Source organism: Ammospiza nelsoni, chromosome 2, assembly GCF_027579445.1.
Source record: "Ammospiza nelsoni isolate bAmmNel1 chromosome 2, bAmmNel1.pri, whole genome shotgun sequence".
Lineage (NCBI taxonomy): Eukaryota > Metazoa > Chordata > Aves > Passeriformes > Passerellidae > Ammospiza > Ammospiza nelsoni.
In genome coordinates, this window is record NC_080634.1 from 19,582,866 (window position 1) to 19,604,349 (window position 21,484).

The 21,484-nt window shown below is 38.9% G+C and overlaps 1 protein-coding gene across 1 annotated transcript in view; it reads right to left on the reverse strand.

Moving 5' to 3' along the window:
* Window positions 1-16,695: 16,695 nt before the first annotated feature.
* The window catches only part of GUCA1C (guanylate cyclase activator 1C), a 37,325-nt gene continuing 32,536 nt past the window's right edge, over window positions 16,696-21,484 (reverse strand). Inside the window, exons 3-4 of the mRNA XM_059466434.1 lie at window positions 19,927-20,014; window positions 16,696-16,868 (exon numbers count right to left, since the gene is read on the reverse strand). Of these exons, the coding sequence (XP_059322417.1) occupies window positions 16,738-16,868; window positions 19,927-20,014 (219 nt within the window). The 3' untranslated portion in view covers window positions 16,696-16,737. The remainder of the gene's footprint in view (window positions 16,869-19,926; window positions 20,015-21,484) is intronic.

Genomic DNA, 21,484 nt, shown 5'->3' on the forward strand with positions numbered 1-21,484 from the left:
CTCCTACATTTTTCACTGTGTTTCCACCAGGATGACTGCAGGACAAATCATCTTTAAAAACCCAGAATCTCACTGAGGAGCACCTAATTCTATGTTCTTTTATTTTCTTGATACATACCCAGGAGTAGATTTGCAGAAGCTCTCAATACTTTGTCTTTACATTTGCTTTGATGGAAGCTGTGCATTGAATATATCAAAGCTTATATATACTTCCTAAGATTTAAAAATAGGGGGGAGAAATTGTAACTACCCTAAATAAATTAGAATCTCTGTATTGCAGATTGACAAAATTGATGAGCACTCAGTAGTTTGAAGCAAGTGCCTATAATCTTTCCTTTCCCATTGGTAAAATATAGTACTAATTTCACTCCCTTGAATAGATGAAATATAACTTCTGTGATACTTCCAACATGATAAAATATCAGGTTAGTTTGGAATAGTAGTAGAAATTTTATTAGTAGACAAGTAAATCTATACATACTCAGGGCCAGCTTTACATGATATGCAGAGAATGAGATCTGGAGCCCCACATTTAGAGAAGGATAAAAGGAAATAACAGGTAACACACTATTCAATACTTACAGCTTTCAAAGTGCTAATCATATGGAAAAAAAATGCATCATGAAGTCACTTGTGGGGAAAAAGAAGCATCACACTATCTCTGTCTTTTCACCAGCAGGTTTAGGGTTGCCATGGCCTTCATGCTGGTGTTCTGTGGTTACCTTGTAGTGCTTGGATGACTTAAAGTTGAAGTGCACTGCACACAGAGGATGAGATTAATTACTTTCCTCTGACATTTCCTAGCTTAGGACTCACTGACTTCACAGCCTAAATAATAGATGTAGCACCTGACTAATTTAATATTTGAGGTAATCGTCAACCTAGAAAAACAAGGGTGTGATCCAGTTATTTCAATTTTATCCAGAAGTTACTTTTGTCTACTTTGAATTCATGGTACACTTCAGCACAGTGACAGGAGCACTCAAGTGCAAAAAATTCCTTCTATCACCCATATGAGAAAATGAGATTGACATTCAGCAGCTGTGCATGGAAACTGTCCTAAGCCAGCAGCAACTGGTATATTTGATAAGGTGTAACCAAAAATTTTTAAACTGCATGACCTTAAGAACCACAAAGTCAACAAAGATAAGCTAATGCTTGGGTGAATTTATGTTGACTGCAAAGCAAGACTGTGGATCAAACTGTTGACAAACTAAAGAAAGCGGCACAATGTTCACTGTTTACATAGTAATAAGTAAACAGTGAATATTGTGCCATTTTTTGCTAGAAAACAGAATGTATTAATATGATACAGAAACAGACATTTCAAGAAGAAAACTTCTTTGGTGCCTTTGTAACATCAGAACCTCATCCTCTATTCTGTTCAAGCTCTACATGTTGTGCCTTTCTGTTGAGTAGATCTGTTCAGAAATATATGACAGAAGATTTAACTTCAACTATCCTTTGATTAGTTTGACTTGTAGAAGAATAATTTGTGGTTCTGAGTTGTGTGTCATTGTTGACCATATGGTTTACCATATGCTGTGTGTTACTGTTTTATTCATGATGTTTATTCATATTTGGAGAGGCCTGTGTCCTCCCCAGCTCATCATTTAGTCCAGCCTCAAGCTGTATTTTATCCTTTTAATCCATTTATCACTTTTTTTTAAAAATAAGCCAAAACATCTGCATTGAGTGATCATTTTTACTATTCTGCTCTGAACTCTTTCCAGTCAGTCAGTATCCTTACTACTTACGCATCTGGAATAACAAATAATTTCCTGAAAGCAACTTCTGAAGAACTATATAAAAGGCAATTTATGCACCTATTTTCTGTAAATGTCGATCTTCAGATACAGCCAAAACATCACATTGACTATTGAAATGACAAACTCCTCTCTCTTCAGTATATTTCTTTGGGATTGCATGCTGCTCTCTCTCTTTGTACAAGGGAATAAGAAAGCATAAAATAACTGCTCTTTTCCAGAAAACCTTGCACGGCTCAGCTTGTGTCAAGTCAGTGAATATAATTACAAATTCAGAGACTGTGAAAAAAAACACTGTGGAGAGCGGAGGGGGGAGTAGTTGTAGGTGTGCAGGAGAGCTGTGGAGAAGGGAAGTGAGCATCCCAGGAAAACTCCACAGTAAAAGAGTCAGCACAGGCCAGGTTCTGCAGCAGGCACTTTGAATCATTCCCTTCGCAAAGGAGCCTTGCCTTCCCAGCTCTCTGAGAGGTGGGAGGTAAAGCGCTATTTTGTGCCTCCTCACTTACAACTCCACCCAAAGTCATAAATTAGTTTCTTCACATAAGGCAGTGCCTGCATGAGTGTCTGTTACACAGAGATGTTTCCAAACCGTATGATAATTAAACACATCCAAGCACTCCATAACTCTGCTTATATAAAGCATGAAAGAAAAGAAAATAAAAGAAAAGAAAACAAAAAAAAAAAAAAAACCAAAAAAAAAAAACCAGCCACACTTGGCCATCAGGAAGGCATCAAAAGATCTTGCTTGCCAAGTCAAAAATGTCACTGAGCTTCCAAACATAGTCCTGGGATTAATAACATTATTTCTATAATTTCCCTATTTCTGAAAATTGTGTGCAGTCCTGCTGGAAGCACATTTGGAGCAGGCTCTAAGGCTGTGCTTACTGGATCCCTTGTTTTCTGAAGGCTTTGTACTGCCCCCAGTGGTCAAGAGCATGTGTAATTTTGTTTGGGAGTAATTTTATTAGGTCCAGTCTAATCATTCCTCTGCCAGAATGGGACTTCACTATTTTCATTTTTTGGTTCTGATCTACTGGATCTGGCTGGGATGAAGCTAGCTCTTCATAGCAGCCCTTTGGTGCTAAGTCTTGGGTTTGTGGCTAAAGAAGGTGATGCTGGTAAGACAGCTATTGCTGACCAGTGATTGCAAACACAAGGCTTTTGCTTTTTTCCCCACTGTGCTGCTCCTCGCCCACTCCAGCGAGTATGAGTAGGTTGGACCTATGCAAGAAGTCAGAAGGAGACCAAATAAGACATCTAAACCTGAATTGAGCAGAGAGATGTTCCATGTTGTACAACCTTATGCTCAGCAATAAAACCTGGGGGTAGAGGAAGAAGATGAGAGGTTTTTGGTGGTTTTTTTTTGTTTTGTTTTTTGGGTGGTTTTTTTGTTTGTTTTTTGTTTTTTGTTTTTTTTTTCAGGTTGGCCATTACTTGGAGACTCCTCTTATGGGAAATAATGAGTCATTGGTTTTGCATCACTTAGTTCTCATAGGACTCTTTTGCATCACTAAGTCCTCACTTAGTTCTCAAAGAGGGATGCTTTCCCCCTTCTGTCACTTACTCAGGTGTCTTTACCTTGATTTCTCTGTTTTCTTACATTTTCTCTTCCCGTTTTCTCCTCTGTCCTGGGATGCATGTGGATGCTTGGCTTCTGCAGGATTCAACCTACAGCAGGTTATTTTTACTGTGTAATCTGGTTATTTCTGAAGCCTTTTGATCACTGAAATATGTTTGACTGCCAGCTCATTTATAAAGACAGGTCCCAAGTTCAACAACTCTGTCTGTGGATAGAGGAATAAGCAATTATTAGGACAACAATCACCAAGAAATGGTCAATCCTTTTTCCATCACATGTGGGAATACAGAAGAGAGAACAAAAGTAATCATTTAATCATTTAACTCAGGGTACAAAGCACAGAAATCTGATCTAATAGAATTGTATTACCATTTGTTATAAATGATCAAATCGTAAGCCAAAATTATCAAAAATTTAGCAAAGATTTATTAATTTGTCTGCGAGACCGAAGTTTGGTCTTCGAAACCACCACAGCCAAAGAGACAGCGTCGAGCCCGGGATCGGCGCCGGGTGAACACGGATCTGACCTCGAGTGTCAGAGTCTCCCCCGTTCACGCTCACGGCTCCACGCAGTGAGGTTTTATGCAGTTTATTCTGCCCGAGGCAAAGATGACCGAATTTTCTTCTTGTCTCTTCACATGCATCGCTGTTGCTTTCCATGTGCAGAGGTGGACAAAAGCCTCGTCCAGGTGCGCCATTGGTGTCAATTGACTCTGGAGAAGCCGTGTGTTCAGATGTATCAGGGTGGCACTGTTGGTTATCTCGACAGATGCAATCGGCAGGGCGATAATCGCTTTTGGGTCCCCGATAACTCGGGAAACTAGGGATCATTGACCAGGAAGCTTCTATTCTTATGTTAAAAGTATTGATATTTATCTTAACACGCGTCTGGGAGCTAGTTGTATCTGAATAAGACAGCTGCTCCTGGCCAGGGTAGTCAAAAAGACATGGTTTGGATTTTACAATACTTTAAACCATACATTAATAGCATGAATTATCACTACCATATACTACACATTGAAGCAAAGGATGAAAATTTCCTTGAAAAGGAATGAGTGATTCTTGTCCCTTTTACTACTCACCACTGTTCTCAGTTTTCAGCATCTGTTGAAACTGTCTGGATTGACTTTTGCTCCAAACTCTTCACTCTCTCAGGCATTTTGTAGAAGTAGCTCTCTAGCTCCTGCTTGGGTTGGCAAAGAACTGAGTGTCACCAATGTGCTGAACAAATGCCACAACTCAACAGTCACATCATGCTTTTCTTGCATAGGTATCAAACTAGTTCACAAAACATGGCAAAAATTATTAACCTTGCCTTGCTAGAAAGAAAACCCGAGGCACAGAGTGAGGTGATTTGCCCAGGGTTGTGCACATGCTGTTGGCACATCAGTGAACAGGCTGTAAGTGCACCCTAAATTCTGGTCTAGCATCCCCCTTTTTGACAGTATTAACATTTAACTAATCATAGCCAATTCCCCTAGGTGCTCCCACACACTTCAGTTTGGAAGGGTCAGGATCTCCCCCCTGGATACTGGTCCTCCCGAGGCATGCACAGCTACTTGTGGTGTCCCTTTCAATCTGCCTTTGAAGGAAAGGAAGCAACTGCTGCGTGTGACCCCATTCATTCCTGCCAGCTTGCACAAGTGGATGATTGCAGTTGGGTACATTGAAGGTAATATAAAAGCACATTCATGTTGGGATTTTAGCTGACTAGAGATTGGAAAAGTACAAGGCTGTGGCTAATTCTAAGTCTTGCACTTGCAAGATAGTGTGTCCTTGGGCTTAGCTGTAGTATGATAACAAATAGGGAGACATGAGAAAAGAGAGATGTAACCCCTAGGAAATGGAGAAGAGCTGATGTTGTGGTGTGGCCAATGGACGGTGCAAATTACAGAATAATCATGAGCTTATTACTTGCTGTATAAGTGTCTGATGCTCTCTTCAATAAACGGAACTTGCTGATGTCTCATATTGAGCCCCGAGTTTTCCCTGCACCTGACAAATGGCTCATCCCCGACAAACGGCTCATTCTGCAACACATTCATCTGTAACAGAGACCACTAAAAGATGTGCTGTAATCATCACTGCTACCTAACCTCCTGCATGAGCCGATTAAATTGTTTTAAAATATTTGAACACGGTACTCATTGTGATCAATGTCATTCTGTTGCTCAGATCAATGGGAATGAATAATAAAACCCCATTTACTGAACAACAAATATTGGCTGTGTTTCCAGAACAGGCTAAGGGCTTATTGAAAAGAATATTGATTGTGCCAAGAAAACATTGAGCAGTTATAAAAGTTTAATCGTATTCTTGTTGAAGCATGCATTCAGTGCCAGGAACTAAAATTCTCCCATCTCCTGAGGATGGAAGATACATTTCCATAATGTTCTGTAAGCTTCCAATGCTTAGCATCTGTACTGAATGGTGGAATTACTCGTTGCAAGTGATTTAGCTGAGATTTATACACTGCTTTCTGCACCAAGTGTACAAGCTGTGAATGTTTCTCATTTGCAATTGTCTAACAATGGCTGGGAAAGCCAGTGTTAGCCCACAAGATACTTTTGAAGTGATCAGAATAAATATTTGGTCTTCATGATTGAACAACATATGCCTGGTTGTTTTGTGGAGAAAAGAAAAAGTACTCCACAACTTTGTGAAAGTTGTAAAGCCAGTACGTTTATTACAGTGCTGGATGCATGCGGAGATTGCTGTCCTCAAAAAAGGCATGCGTCCCTCTGGGAACTCCTGGTCCCTTTTTATCTCCCTCTCAAATACATATGCATACAGTTTCACCATAGGTTCATATATATTCATTTTTACGAATTTCCCATGACATTTGCCCCTAGTTCTTCTTTATCAGAAAGAATTCCTAGGTCAAGCTGACTTTCTTTTAACAGCAGTTTCTGTCTCTCTTTATCTCTCCCTGTCTCCCCTGTCTCTCCCCGCCCTTATCTTTGTCCTCCATTGATGCAATTTTCCCTTTAGCCTCAGCCTTGCAGCTTAAAGATGTACCTTTCTCCAAAATCAAAATGGATTTCTACTCTGGGGGATTTTTACTCTGTCTCATTGTCCCTCAAATCATATGAAACTCCAATGATTCCTCAGCTAGAAAAGATTGGTTTCATTATAAGGATGTGTCTATGTCTTAATTAGAAAGCTGCTCATAAACATTTACAGTTGGCTGAGCGAACTACTGTGTTCAGGGAGTGAACAGTCATGTTCAGAATGGCACAAGTGCTGTGGTAGTGTCTGATTATAGAGGCTCTATGGGGTTAAAGAGCAGAAGTGTTTGCCAGGAGAAGACAGGAAATTGTCTTTCTGGGCTCTGGTTGTGAAGACTTAGACTTTTCTAAGCTAAGCTCACTGCTGTGGAGAACAAAAACAAAATAAGAGCTATGTCTGAGCTACTATTTCCCTTCCCCTTTCAAGAAGCAATCCTCAGCTTCTCTTACATCTGTGGCAGTCTTTATGGAATTCAGTTGTTGCTGGATCTGTCCTGCAAAGGGAGATGTGAATGTAGCCAGGGCAGAGGTATCTCAGTGGTTTCCAAATAACCGAGACTGAAGCATTAACAAGGATAGTAGGGTTACACAGGGCATGGGCACCTTCTCTACACACCAGGAAGTCCTCAAACATGCTGCACTGTTCTCAGGTATTTTTGTATAGCAGGATAAGTCAGAGTTACGTGGTCTGTACACCTATGGGTTGTAAAATTGACTTATATCCTACTGAAAAAAGGGTGTGCTGTGAAGCCTTCCCCCCTTTGCCAAGCTTGTAGGAATTTATGGCTAAAGGGTCGGTGGGCATCAAGATGTGTCCTGATTGTCTTGGTTCTCTGACTCCTGATGACTGTGAACTGCAAAATGAGAAGTTAAACATGTCATAGACTTCAGATTTCTTTGTCTGGCCTGTCACTTCTGAGATGCAAAGGACAGTTGCATAGGTGCCTGGAGTTCTGAATTTCTCTCCTTTCTCTTTCTGCCCCCACCCTTCAGTTGCCTTCTGTGAGATCTCTTCAAGGAAGTGGAAGGAAATGTCATACAGGAAGAATACTTTAAAATTAAGATAGTGTCTATGTGAAGGTGGCTGAAAAATTGGAGTGTAAAAAAACCATAAGGGATAAAAGACCTGGAAGCAAGTGCTAGGTAGCAAATAAAAATGTGTGATGCATTGTTTGGGGTAGCTTGGGTGCAGGTAGATAGAATTAGGAGCAAGGTCAAGAGGAACAGGGAAAGCCTTGAAAATCTTGAACCATCAACAGATGCACACAGTGTGGATGAATGTAGGCTCTTTTCTCAAGGCAAGAAGAAGGAATAGCATCTTCCTACTTGAGAAAAAAAAAAACAAACAATGAGCAACACAAAACCAACAACAAGATGTAAACTAATTCTTATGGTTTATTGGGAAGGAAATAGTCAAAGTAGTAAGTCCAGAGCACAGGGTTCTGCAGAGCTGTGGTGTCCTGAGGCACCTTGCCTACATTCACTTATCTAATCCTGCATCTCACACTTATGGATTCATAGTACAGCTCCCCTAGCTCCAGCTGTACACCCTCTACACAAGCCAGTACAGGTTCCTAATAGAACCTGTGCTTGGAAATGCCCATTTGAGGACATGTTTCCAGTCTACACTGTTACACCGTGGTCCTTCCCATCATGCAGCCCCCCTAGTGCCTACTGTGTAACTCTGAGCTGCGTGTCTGTTTATCCTGCTGCTTTAACAAGATGCTAGTGAAGGCTTTGTACCCTTTGCTTGTGTGTTTAAAGGATTACATGGATTACCACTGTGTGGAGAAACAACAGCCAATCAGGAATAATTTACAGATATATAGTGGGATTATTTATAGAGGGGAAGTTAGAACTGGATTTATACAGTTCACTGTATCTGGTCCCCAGATTATTGTGGAGGTTGTAGTGCTACTGAGTCTCAACAAAATCTCCTTTAAGAAAAATTTTGCTTATTTGGGCTCCTCCATCTCTGCGCTCTGTTCAGTATCACAGATATGATATGTGAAGACAGACTTGTAGCCAAATACTAATCCCACAAACTTCACAGAAATTAACTAACACCATCTGTGGCAGTTTTTATTGCAAATTACCACAACATGTGAAATGTTTCTCAGTGATTAGTAGAGCCTTGTCACGGGAGTAGTGTCACAAGGCCTCCTTGCACCATGGCTCTCATTTCCAGATGTCTCCGTTTGAGATATATAGGAAAGGATGCTTGATTATATCTCTTCAGTAAAAAGGAAGATTCTTCTTCTCAGTGTGCCTTGAATGTTAATGCAAAGCAGAAATGAAAGAAATTAAACCAAGCAGCATGAGTAGCACATATGTAAGTAAAAAGTTTTCTCTATCACAAAGCTACTCCCCAGATGCCAAAAAGCCATTTTTATCTGTCCTCTCTTGCTTGTTCTCAGGGTTTGTTTCCCTCTCCCTTGATCTTGCAGTAGTTCTTTGGACAAGTAGAAGAAAGCAGAAAGGATTTGCAGCAGGAAAAACCCCACCTCAGCAACAAGCAGACCAAAACAGAGAACAGGAAAAAAGATACAATCAGTGAGTTCAGAGGAGAGTCACCAAGATCATTAAAGGGATGGATCCTGTCTTCCAGGGGAAAGGCTGAGGGAATTGGGATTGTTCAGCCTAGAGAAGAGAAGGCTTTGAGATGACTTAATTGCAGCCTTCTGCTACCCGAAGGGTGCCTACGAGAAAGATCGAGGGAGATTTTTCACAAGGGCAGGTAGTGACAGCACAAGGGGGAACAGCTTCACACTGAAAGAGGGCAGGTTTAGATTGGATATTAGGAAGAAATTCTTTTCTGTGAGGGTGGTGAGACTCTGGAATGTCCAGAGAAGCTGTGAACATCCTGTCCCTGGAAGTTTTCAAGGCCAGGTTGGGTGGGGCTATGTACAACCTGGTCTGGTGGGAGGCATCCCTGCACATGGTGAGGGGCTGTAAGCAGATGATCTTTGAGGTCCCTTCCAATACAAGCCATTCCATGATTGTGTGATTCTGTGATTTGTTGGAATGTTGCCCCCCTAAGTTTTATACCTGCGGGAAGGTAATTTCTTGCAGCTCCATCCTCCTTTTGTCTGTTTTAAGACCATTGATTAGCACTTCCCTTTAGTCCTGACAACTGGTTCTTGCCTATTGTGCACATCTGCTTTCTCTCCAAGGGTGTGGCAGCATTTGGCGCTTGTCTAAAGAGGAGGCTGTGAAGGGGACAGCAGAACACATCGTGAATCTGACTGGGAACAAATGTGCTTTCTACAACAATCAAAACCACCAGAAAATAGCAAATTAAGATTTATAATTGTGTTCTCCAGAGGCATTTACTAACCCTGGCAGACAGAACACGTTTCTGGGAGCTACCCTTTTTGGGGAGCAAGACTGCATTTATTTTGCTTGTCTTTTCTTTATAATTAAGCTTCTTAAGATGGTGGGTCTCATGTGCTGACCTACCACTACAAGAACTTCCTCTTTCCACTGATGATCTAAGAAAAAGCGGTTCCTAATTTGTGTACTTGGCAATCTCACCATCTTAAATAATGAAAAAAATGGACTGATTGTTAAAAATCATGTTGGATTTTTTTGTGTATTTTTGTGTATTTTTTCATGACTTAGAAAATGACTAAATTATTATATTTTTTCCTAGAATCTGATTGCTAACTGACATGGCCATTAGAGGCTGAGCTGGTGAACAGCATATGAAAGGGAAGACTGACCTAATTAGAAAAAAAATGAGGACAAGGGAAAAAAGTTTCTCTTTTGATATGAGCACCCTTAGTATAATAAGAACAATAAAAACATATTTAATTGCAATGTTCAACTATTCCTTTTGTTAGCAGCTTTTTAATAGTATTCTGTATTTTAAATTGGAGGGGTTTGAAATCTTCCATGATAGAAGCAATTTGTCAAATATTTGTAATTTAAATAAAAAATAGAAGAAAAGGTGCAAACTCTTCCAATATTGTCCAGAACCCGTAAAGCTAAGTGCTGGGGGTATGCTGCAAGTGTAAAAGGAAAAAAGAAAATAACCCACATACTTTTTATTGCTTTGGGAACAAAGATGGAAGGGGCATGTAAATGGATGGTAAGATGAAAAGCCGTCCCTGAAGCCTGATGGGAGTTTAGTGTCTTTTGATACCCTCAAAACTGTCATCCCTTTTAATGAATATGTCATTGGCCTTTAAAAGGAAAATTACCATGATTTTAATACATCACCTGTTTTAAAAAATGTTTTCAAAATACTTCTTTCATTCCTTCCCTACATCCTTCACCAGTAACCCACTGAAATACATAAAAGGTTAATAAAAGTTTAATGAGTGCTACACAAAAGGTTAATAAGAGTCTGAATAAATCAAGGATTTGATATATTTAGATGTTAGTGAAAAAATTCTGTTCTGGTTTGCAATCAATGGCATCATTGACTTATATGGGACCACAAATGGACTACAATTTCATATTCATTTATCATTCTGAGTGTACTTTTGAGTTTTTTTTTTAATTTGAGTGAAATTTAAGACATCTGTAATATCTATGTATATGCAAGTGACTAGATGGTTCATGGGATAGGAGATCTAAAATACTACCATTTTTCTTTATGTCAGTTGCTTACACTCAGCTACCAAATGCTATTCAGAAGGAACTTGTGAGGAAGAATTTACTGTGTTTCCTAAATAAACAGCAGTTTTCCACACCATGGAAAACTCTCCATGCCAACATATCAGTTGCTACCTTACTAACTTGCACAGCTAATGAAAGTAATCTAGAGTGAAACAATGAAAGTGCCTTTATTTTATTGAGCTGTTGAACATTCTCAGTGAATAAACAGAAGACATTTTGAGTGGTCAGTTCCCTTGGTACTGGAGAAATCAGGTGCAGTACCAGTGCAGAAGAAACTGCTGGGCAGATTATCACTATTTCAGATTCTCTATTTGTAACAGTGCTAATCTGATTTTTTTCTGAATGCTAGAAAATTTCAATAGACTATTTATGTTTGTACCTTTGCACAGGAGATGATAAAGAGATGACAGGCTAACATGTCTCATCTCTTTTGAGCTTTACCTTCAGTGCATTGTTGGAAAAGATTTTGGTTCTATTAGGGCAGCAAGGAAAGCCAAATTTCAGACAGACCCCTCAGATTAAGTACCATATATTTCTCTTTTTGTTGTGCACTTGTTGTCAGGTATTGTCTGAGGTACAGAACATGAATGTGCCCCTCCATAGACTCAGTCTCTTCTTCCTTTTCCTCTTTTCCCTACTCTGACATTTAGACTTACCTTTAGAATATGTCCTTAGGGACAGAGGTTGTCACATCATGATATTCCTTTGGTGAGGCCTGATCTTTGCTACCTCCTTTCCCTTTTAAGGTTTCTTCCCCTTTCTTTTCCTTTATGATTTTTGGTTGTTCTATGACTCCACCCAGTCCTCTCTCCCAGCGTCTCCGGTACTCTGCACAGGACATGAGTTTCTGTAAACAGTGAAGCTTGAAATGTGACAAAAAATTCAGGCCTTAATTTCAAACTGGAGCCAGATGGTTCTTTGGAACTCAAAAGTTATTGTTTCAATACAGTGTTGCTTTTAAGCACAGTAAAAACTGCCTAGCAAGGTGTCTTGAATTGTCTTGCAGGTTGTTGACTACCTGTCCTTGGAGGTGTCCAAGATCAGGCTGGATGAGGCTCTGAGTAAACTGGTCCAGTGGAAGGTTCCCTGCCTATGGCAGGGGATTTGGAACTAGGTGATCTTTAATGTTCCTTTCAACCCAAACACTTCTATGATTCTACTGCAGAGGAGGTGGAAACAAAAATTAAGCAGTGATACAGCAACACTTTAGAGTAACTAAGTTACCTTTAATGGCAGACTCTTCTGTCACATGGCTGCTGTAAGGCAAAAATCAGTGCGGGCCTAAGCAGGAGATGTCACTTTTCAGGTCCATCCAAGTATGAAGTCCAGCTCCTGACCCTGCACAGCACCACCCCCAGGAGTCACACCCTGTGCCTGAGAGCATTGTCCAAATGCTTCTTGAGCCCTGGCAGCCTTGGGGCTGTGACCACTGCCCTGGGGAGCCTGTTCCAGTGACCAGTCACCCTCTGGGTGAAGAACCTTTTCTCTCATGCAGGGCTTCTAAGCAAAAGCCCTTGCGGGCTCAAGCACTGTCACAGACATCCTTTGTGAAAAATCCTTTCTTTAGCATTTTTCCCCATTCTGGGAAGCTGAGGTCCTAGAGAAAGAATGTAAACACTGGTTATCTGCTGCTGTGGAATGCAACAGGTGCAGCTGTGATTGGCCCATGTTGCATGTTTACAATTAAGGGCCAATCAAAGACAAGCTCTCTCTGGGACAGAATCAGAGAGAGCTCATTTGTTTATTCATTCTTTTTCTATTCTTAGCTTAGCAGCTTCTGAGACTTTTCTTTCTATTCCTTTTAGTATAGTCTTCATGTAACTTATATCCTAAAATAATAAATCAAGCCTTCTGATCATGGAGTCAACATTCTCGTCTCTCTCTTCACCCTGAAAGACCCATGCAAGCCTGGCAACACAAGGACCCTCAGGATCATCAGGGCAGCAATGCCCTGACCCACAGAAGTGTTTGCTAAGGTGTGTGTATAACATGCACTAACACTGGGCTTTCTTTTTCCTTTTCTGCTGTCCATTCAACCAGCAATTCAATCAGGCATTCTGATGGTCAGGTCAATTTACAGTATACCTTTGTGACTACAAATTGCCTCCAAAATGATTGCAGCTTCATGTTGTTTCAGGACAATATTTTGGGAGGAGGGGTCACACTTGACAGGTTTTCCATGTGTTACCTGATTTTACTGATACACTTGATGGGCAACTGACAAGTTTAGATAGAAGTTATGGCCATAATGCATTTATCTCAAACAGCTGCTTGAGATTGAATTGTGTTTAACTTGTCCAAAGAAATGTATGTTAATCAACTTAGAAAAAAAATTTGTGTAGAATCTTATGTATAGTTGCCAACATGTGGAGTTAATGTAGACAAATAATTTTTGAAATGATGCGACACAGTGTTTACATTAAAATACACCTAGACTTGCATCTTAATTACACAGGTTTCTGCTAAATGATTTCAAATTAGTGTAGGAAATGAGCATTTCAGCTACACCTTCCTAATTTAATCTAGAAAAATATGACCAAGAATTTCCTTACATACATTGTTTTATAATGCAAACAGAACTCTCCCAGAATTGGTAATTCACTTCATATAATTACAGTTGTGCAGAAAAATTAGGCAAATTTAACTGGAAATACTCTTTAAAAAATTCACTTATAAAAAAAGAGTCAGTGTATATAGATTATGTGAAAAATGCGTATTTTATGATTGGCTTTTTGCAAATATTAAAATGAATATGTGTTGTGTTAGAAAGTAATGCTGTATTCTCTTAAGTAGTGTGGTAAATATAGTTTTAGGTTATAACAAAATGTTAAAATAGAAATTATACTATGTAGGATACTTTTTTTGTAAAGAAAGGACTCACACTGAGACAGCAGTCACAGGACACCTAAATCTTTCAGAGAGAGAGAATTTGTTGCTCCATTATCAGGAGAAAATAACTTTCTCCAGCCTCGCACAGTCAGGACGACGCCATTAGGATTCAGAGGAAGAAGCTGATGATGACCAGAGAGAATCCTGTGTTTGAATGGAATTTATGCATCATCTGTGAGATGTATGGATACGCAACAGGCTGTTGTTTTTTAAGGGTTAATCCTTTGTTAACGGGTGTCCTTTTTTGGGCTTGTGCTGCCCAGAAAAAGGTACCCTGAGTCCATAACTCTTTGTTTTTATTGTCTCATATTGTCCTAATTCAAATTGCCCAAATTATTATTACTCTAATTGTATTACTATTTTGATAACCATTTTATTACTGTTAAAGTTTTAAAATTTTAAAACCAAGTGATTAGCGTTTTTCACAGTAGCTATTTTGGCAAGTCTATCACTTCATTAGTTTAAAACAAAAAAAATCTCAAATACAGCTGTTTCCATACGCCCAAGCTTCTTAGATCGTACCACTTATTTTAAATATTGTAAAGCCAATTCTGAAAGACCCTCATAGGTTTTAAATACAAAAGCATCAGACTAAAAACAGTGATTTTCTGAAGTCTGGATATGAGAAAGCTGACAGTGACACATGTATGTGTAAAAGACGAATAAATACAAAAACGTAAAATTCAAAACACCAGCAATCTCATAAATTTTTTTTTTTATTAAGGATGTAAAAGATTCAAATGTCAGATATATAATGTCGGAATTGTTTGTAATGTCAAGTGTTTCATGTTGCATATTCTTTCTATATTCCATTGATCAACCAGAACCTGGGATAATAACTGTAGATGATGGAGTAGTACATTTCATGTGCAACTGGACATGGATTTGAAGTGAATTTTGAAGAAAAACTCTTTCATATTGAAGTCTTAATAACTGTTTTGTTCAACTTGCACCAATCCTTCCACAAATTATTTTGCTTAATTCTGATGTTTTTAACAGTAATTAATATTAGTGTAATTCCTGCAGGGCATTGTCACTCAAGGAGAACTTAGTCCTATGATATAATATAGTAATTTGATAAAACTTGTTACAGACTTGAGAACCAGACAGAACCAGAAAGAGCTATAGTTTTCCCTTTGCACACATTTCATGCCATTCCATTACAGTTCATAGAATTAGTCTTGTTATTTACAAAGTAAGGTTGTGCTTTGAGCCTGCTTTCCGAAAAAAATGAAGAATATGTGATCATGCCACCTGCAGACGCCTTCCCTGCAATCCTGGCTACCACCTTCAGAGACAATTGCAAGCCAGTTTGACAGGAGGTAGAAATCTCAGAAAGACTCCATTGCTAAAAGCTTTCACCGAGGTATTTGGAAGGGCAAAGATACCTAAATTAGTCAGGGAAAGGCTGTCTGTTTTGCAGAAGTACAAGTGACCCTATATCTCTTACCTTTTGTTTCATACAGCCCTGGCAAAGAGCCCAGTAAAAACAATTTTTTTGCAAAGGGAGGACATAAAATCAAAGGACACAAATCTCTGGGAGTGCTTACAAAATGATTTGAGTTTTGCTACTCTTTGAACTTCTAATTTTGCTTTACAAAGACAACAAAATTTAATTCCAACATTTTTATAAAAGGTTAATTTAAAAGAACAGTGGCTGAGTCCTGGAAAAGACATCAAAATACCACATTATTTTAATTAACAAATGTAATAAAATCAAGAGTAGTAGAGAGCATGTTAAGGAGGATACACATCTTGGGAATATTAAGCTAGCTGAAGTGTTTACCAGAGAACTTAATCCAATTGTGAGTACTGATTAGAGCAAATGTTAGGTTAATACAAAGCAGGCTTTGTTCTTAATTAATCTGGATAGAACACAGTCCTACCTAAAAGTTTGTGCCCACACTTTAGATAGTAGGTTAAAGAACACATTATTAAAAGAAAAAAATTATTAACTTTGTGTCTCTTAGAAAAGATGCAGTTTACATAATTTCCATTATTTTATCGATTAGTCTGAACAGAAGAGATCGTGCTGTTTTCAGTTCGGATAGTGGTAATTTTCTTCATAGTTCCTGGTAGGAGACAGTGTTTTGGATTTGTGACCAAAACTATATTGATAACACAAAGATGTTTTCATTACTGCTGAGAAGCACTTGCAGAGTGACAAGTCCTTTTCTGCCTCTGAGTGGGCTGTGGGGGTGCCAAGGAGCTGCGAGGGGACACAGCCAGGACCCAAACGGCCACAGGGATGTCCCACACTGTGTGGAGTCATGTTCTGCATGTAAAGCTGGGTGAGAAGAAGGAAGGGAGAGGATGTTCAAAGTGACAGCATTTGTCTTCTCAAGTCACCCTTATGCTTGATGGATCCGTGCTTTCCATGGAGATGTTTGAACATCTTCCTGCCTGCGGGAAATGCTGAATGAATTCCTTGCTTTGCTTTGCCTGCTCGTATTTCCTTTCCATTTTAAACTGTCTTTATCTCAGCCCACAAGTTATCTCACTTCTGCTCTTCCATCCCACTAGAGTGGAGTGAGTGAGCAGCTAGCCAGCCAGGTTTTGACCACAACATGTTCATAGAGATCTATATCACAGAGAATTTTACTGCATCAAATATCTTTTCTATTATATTCAGGCATAAGTTGTTGGGGTTTTTTCAGTTTTTTTTTTTTTTTTCCTGTGGCTGCCACAGTCATTAGCAAGGGAAAGAATAAAGAAAATAAAATGAGATATAGAAAGACTGAAAATTGTTGCTCCTGGAGAAGGCTGCTCAGTATTGCCTGGGCAGGCTTTGACAACATCAGCCTCTCTTAATATAGCAAATATCATCTTCCTTGAAATTATGAGACAGAGACCACCTCCATGACTGGATCCTTCAGACGCTGTTTCTCCTGCCGTTCTGTATGACTTTGAGTACGTTGGAAAGGTCAAAACTTTTCGTAATTAATTCCATTAGGTCCTCGTCTTTTTCCACACCATTGATAAACTCTTCTAAAGTCAGTTCCCCTAAAAGAAAGTCAGATAGTCTTTAGAAGCTGAGAAACCCAGCAATCTCTCTAGTGAACAAAAGACCATTCACGCCCGATTGAATCCCTTATGAAAGCTGCTGATAGGCAAATGCAGGTAGAGTATTTGCTAATGATTTCTCACTTTGCATCAGTCAGATCCTCACTGACTTGTTTTTCTGTTAAAACAGGTCAAACATAGCTTTCACTGAAGTCTGAAATAATTGTAAGTGCACATAAATGTGTGTAAAGGAGCTCTAATGAAGCCTGTATCAGGGCTGAATTTGGATGTACTGGCCACTTCTCACTGAGCTAACTGGAATTTATATTAGAGCTGATTTTAAAAGAGATTAGGGTGTGATTTGCTAAGGATTAGTGGTCATAGTCCCCGTGTTGACTACTAGGATTATTTAGAACCATTGTCAGATGTAGGGAAAAAAAATCAGCAAAGTGGTTTGATATATAAATTCTTTCAAGGAACTGAAATGGCCATTTAGAGTGTGATTTTTTTGGGGGTCATGTCAAAATCAGCTAATAACTTCGAAGCTTCAAGACAACAATAAAATCTCTTTTATTGAAGAGTAGGGATATTGTTTAATATTCCTCCTCTTTTCCTGCTCTTTTCCCTGTCAACAACAGTTCTAGGCATGTGTCTATTTGCATAGTACACAGACATGTCCATAGTTCTCTGTCTAGGGGTTATTCCAGTGATACTGTTTTACCTTAAGAGGAGAAATAAATCTTGGTTTAACAAGAAGAGCCAGATTGTTTCCTCTGAGAATGGTTTAAAGTTTCTTGTTAAATTCACAACAATGAATGATTTCTCTGTAAAATTAGAAATGACAAGGGCCAGGCGAAGAGGAAAATAGCTGGATGAGTTAAGGCCCCAGGGAGCAGCAGTTTCAGTCATGTGTATGTCTGGTGAATGCTTAGTGTGCTGACTTTTGGCTGTTTTCAGGTTTAAGAAGTCTCTGTAGGTTTGGGGGGTTTTTTTGTTTGTTTTTTTTGTTGTTTGTTTGGTTTGGTTTTTTGTTTGTTTTGTTTTGTTTTTTGTGGGTTTGGGTTTTGCTTGTTTGTTTGGTTTTTTATGTCTTTTTTTTTGTCCATGGCATCCTTGGAAACATCATCTGACATGAGATGATGTTTAAAAAATTTCACATTTTCACATTTAAAAAATGTGAAAAACACTTTCGAGCAATAGTGAGTAAAGTTTGCTTTCTGTTTAGTCACATATGTCCTTGCTACACTGGTGAAAGGCTCATATAAAGAGGAAAGTCCTCATTTGACAGAAGTCCTGGTTGTTAGGCTTCAATGAAAGTACTAAGACCCTCTCCAAGAGCTGGCATGCAGAGCCCTGAGGAAGTTTGTTCTTCTTTTTTCAACCACAGCCTATATAATCATTCCACAAGCAGACTCAGAACAAGCCATCTCTGTGCACTTGCATGCATCATCCTGCTTTGTCACTAATCCACTCGCTTCCTCTGAACTCTCCTCCTATCCCAGATGCTCCTCTTAGTTCCCCTCTCTTCACTCTGTATTGCCTTTGACTCAGGTCTTTGGGTGCATGGGGTTCCTGGACTCATCATGGGGACATGCTGCCCCATTTTTCTGCTTATTCAGGTCAGTTTGTCTTGGATTCCCTCCTCCTGATCCCAAGCTGTGCATTTTGATGTGCCAATAGCAGGCATACAGACTGCACTGCAGTTGCCAGATGAGGTTACACTGGCAGGCCCAGACTCACTTCTGCTGTGATGGGCCTCAGATTTCTGTGAGATAATGAAAATAAATTGCAAAACCAACAGGAGATGGGTTTTAAGATTTGTTCCTTACAACCCATGGGATTATTTATTGTATATTAATGTAAGGAAGGACTTTGCAATTTATTTGTCTATTTGCACTTTTTTTTAAATAAGCTACAGGAAGTAGCATAGTTGAAGCTAAATTTGGTAAAACTTGGTCTATTCTTCAGGTGGACCTAGTCCTGTTGCTTTCCAGCAATTTAAAAACTAAGAAACTATGGAAAACTGTTTGAAATGGAACCACTATGAAGATAATCCTCAGTATGTTATGGATTTTCCTTGCTAAAATGGATGACACTAATGATGGTCTAGCTCAGATACAACTACTACTTGCCAGTAAACTTATGATCGAAGCAGTGAATAATCATAGAATTTGGGTTAGATTTTGACTGTGTTATTTTCACTCCTTTCATAATTTGTCTTCACCAAAGAGTGGGCCAAGGAGGTGAGTCAAAAAAATCCTCCACTAAGGCATCCTCCACATGCATCACAAGACCACTGTTTATACTCTGATTATGTATTTCAAACAACTCTTTAAAAATTAGTAACTTCAATACACTAAGTAAGACCATAAAAATGCCCCTCTCTGCCAAACTGCCCAAAATTCCTGTCTGTGACCTGACTTTGCTCTTTTTAGCTTTCCTAATGTTCCAAATTTACCAATGATTGCACCAATTGCTGTAAAACATAGTTGCCAGTGGAAGGATTATCTTCATGATTAGAAGTATGAGGGAGGACATTCATTTGTAATAAATTTTCAATTAGAAACAACTCTGAAGAAGTGAAATGAAATCATAGTTTCCAAATGCAAGACCAATTGGCTTAATTTAGTATCTTGAGAAAAAACCAGGAGCATGTATCTTAGCATGCATTGACAGTCAGCCTTCAAGGAACATCCAATATGCTCACCAGTCTTTAGAACATGCTAGAACATGTAAAACTATTCATCCTATTTGTTTTTTTTTAAAGAATTTAAAATAGATTATGCCAACACAAATATATTACTCCCCCACTGCCAATCACATTTTCATTTTGCTATGCAACCTGAGAACCGGCGTTTTGGATGAACAGTGCAGGAGCTGTTTTTACTACATGTAATTCCTTTCTCAGTTGACTTCACTGTGAAACTGAAGTAAAATAAGGGCAAAGAAGAGCAGATTCAGGCTTTCAGTTATCTAAACCAGTCATCCTTCAGCTGCATGTTCAAATCCCTTCTTGCAGAAGAGTCCCTGCCAATGCCAACAAAACCTAGATTCTTACCGTCATTGTTCACATCTATCTTCTGAAATATCATGTTTGTGAACTCTTCAGCACTCATGTTGGTGTAGCCATTAATAGCCTGGATTGCCTGAGGGCAGAAACACAGAAAGTTCTTTCAGAGTTTTTCCCATCAAGTTGTGAAACAATACACTGTCAGAAGCAGTACTTGAAGTGCAACTCTTTAGTTCACAAACCCTTTCAAAAATCACTAAATAAATAGTTACTTCAAGTGAATCGTCAGTAATAAGGACTGGAAATTTAATTAACATAACACAGTCTAGAGATTACACACTGATTTGCATATTTCTGAAGGTCTGAAGAACCCTGTGGCACCTCTGCTCGGTAATTCACTTTCAATTCTACATCAGCATTTTTATCTGGCCCTAGAGAGTTCCATGCCTTCAGAGAGTGCCCTTTGGTCTGTGTGATTTAAATGCAGTATTGTTTTCCCCATCTGAAAGCACATGCAGAGAAAGCCTAAGTAATTTTTCTATTAAGACGTGTTTAATTTAGTAATCACAAATAAAGTCAGACCGGCCATCCTGAAGTTGGCAGTTAACTTGTCCTCCAGAGAAATTAAGAAAACCAAAAGAAACCCCTCTACTTTTTTTACTTTAGTTTGTTTGTTTGGTGGGTTTTTTTGTTTTGTTTTGGTTTGGTTTTTTTGGGTTTTTTTTGTGGCAAAAAGACTCAATATTTGGAGTAAAGGTATAAATGTATGTTTTTGCAAAATTGTGTCCCATTGACTGGGAAAATATGTGCATATATATAAACATGCATATACATTATATAATGGGTACACTATAGAATTTTTTTTTCTGCACTTGAATTATCTTGAGGTGAACTGTGTTGTGTAAGATAAGTCACTGTATATGCCACTTGCTTCTTTTGGTGTCTCTTTCCAAGTATATTAGACCTCATATTTTAAAACAATCTATTAATCTATTCACTGATCTAGAATTCTTGACCAAATAAAATCATTAAAATGCCCCCTCCAAATGTCCCAACTTCCTGTTTGTTTCAAAAAGCAGCAATAATTTTACATACATAGTTACATAAACTTGTTTCTATTACTAATTCGTACTTTAGGTACTTTTGGTGTTTTGTATGTCTGACCCGCAGTCTTAAGTAGAAAGTTATATCCCTTTCACAGTTAAGTTTATTGCAGTGCCAAGAGTAAAGCAGTGGTTCCTGAAGTGTTTTTGTCACTGACTACCACAGAAGCCCCTTAAATAGTAAATACTGGGCACTGAAGGGGTGCATGGTTATCTGGAAGGAGTTTGGTAGTGGTATGTTGGTCCATAGTTTGCATAGCTGTAGAGAGAGATTTCATTTTAATAGCACTTCTGTATTTCTAAATTAATGTCTCAGATATTACACATCTCTTTGGACAAGCCCTTGTTTACTGATGCTTATTATAAGCTGGTCACCCCTTAATGGCTGTGAGCCTGTTTGTTCTTTTTTTCTTTTTGGGCCCTCCATTTTTAATCTAGTCTGGGTCAATGATTTAAGCAGGTTTAAGTTAAAGTTCTTATACTGCAAAAGAGATGGAAACACA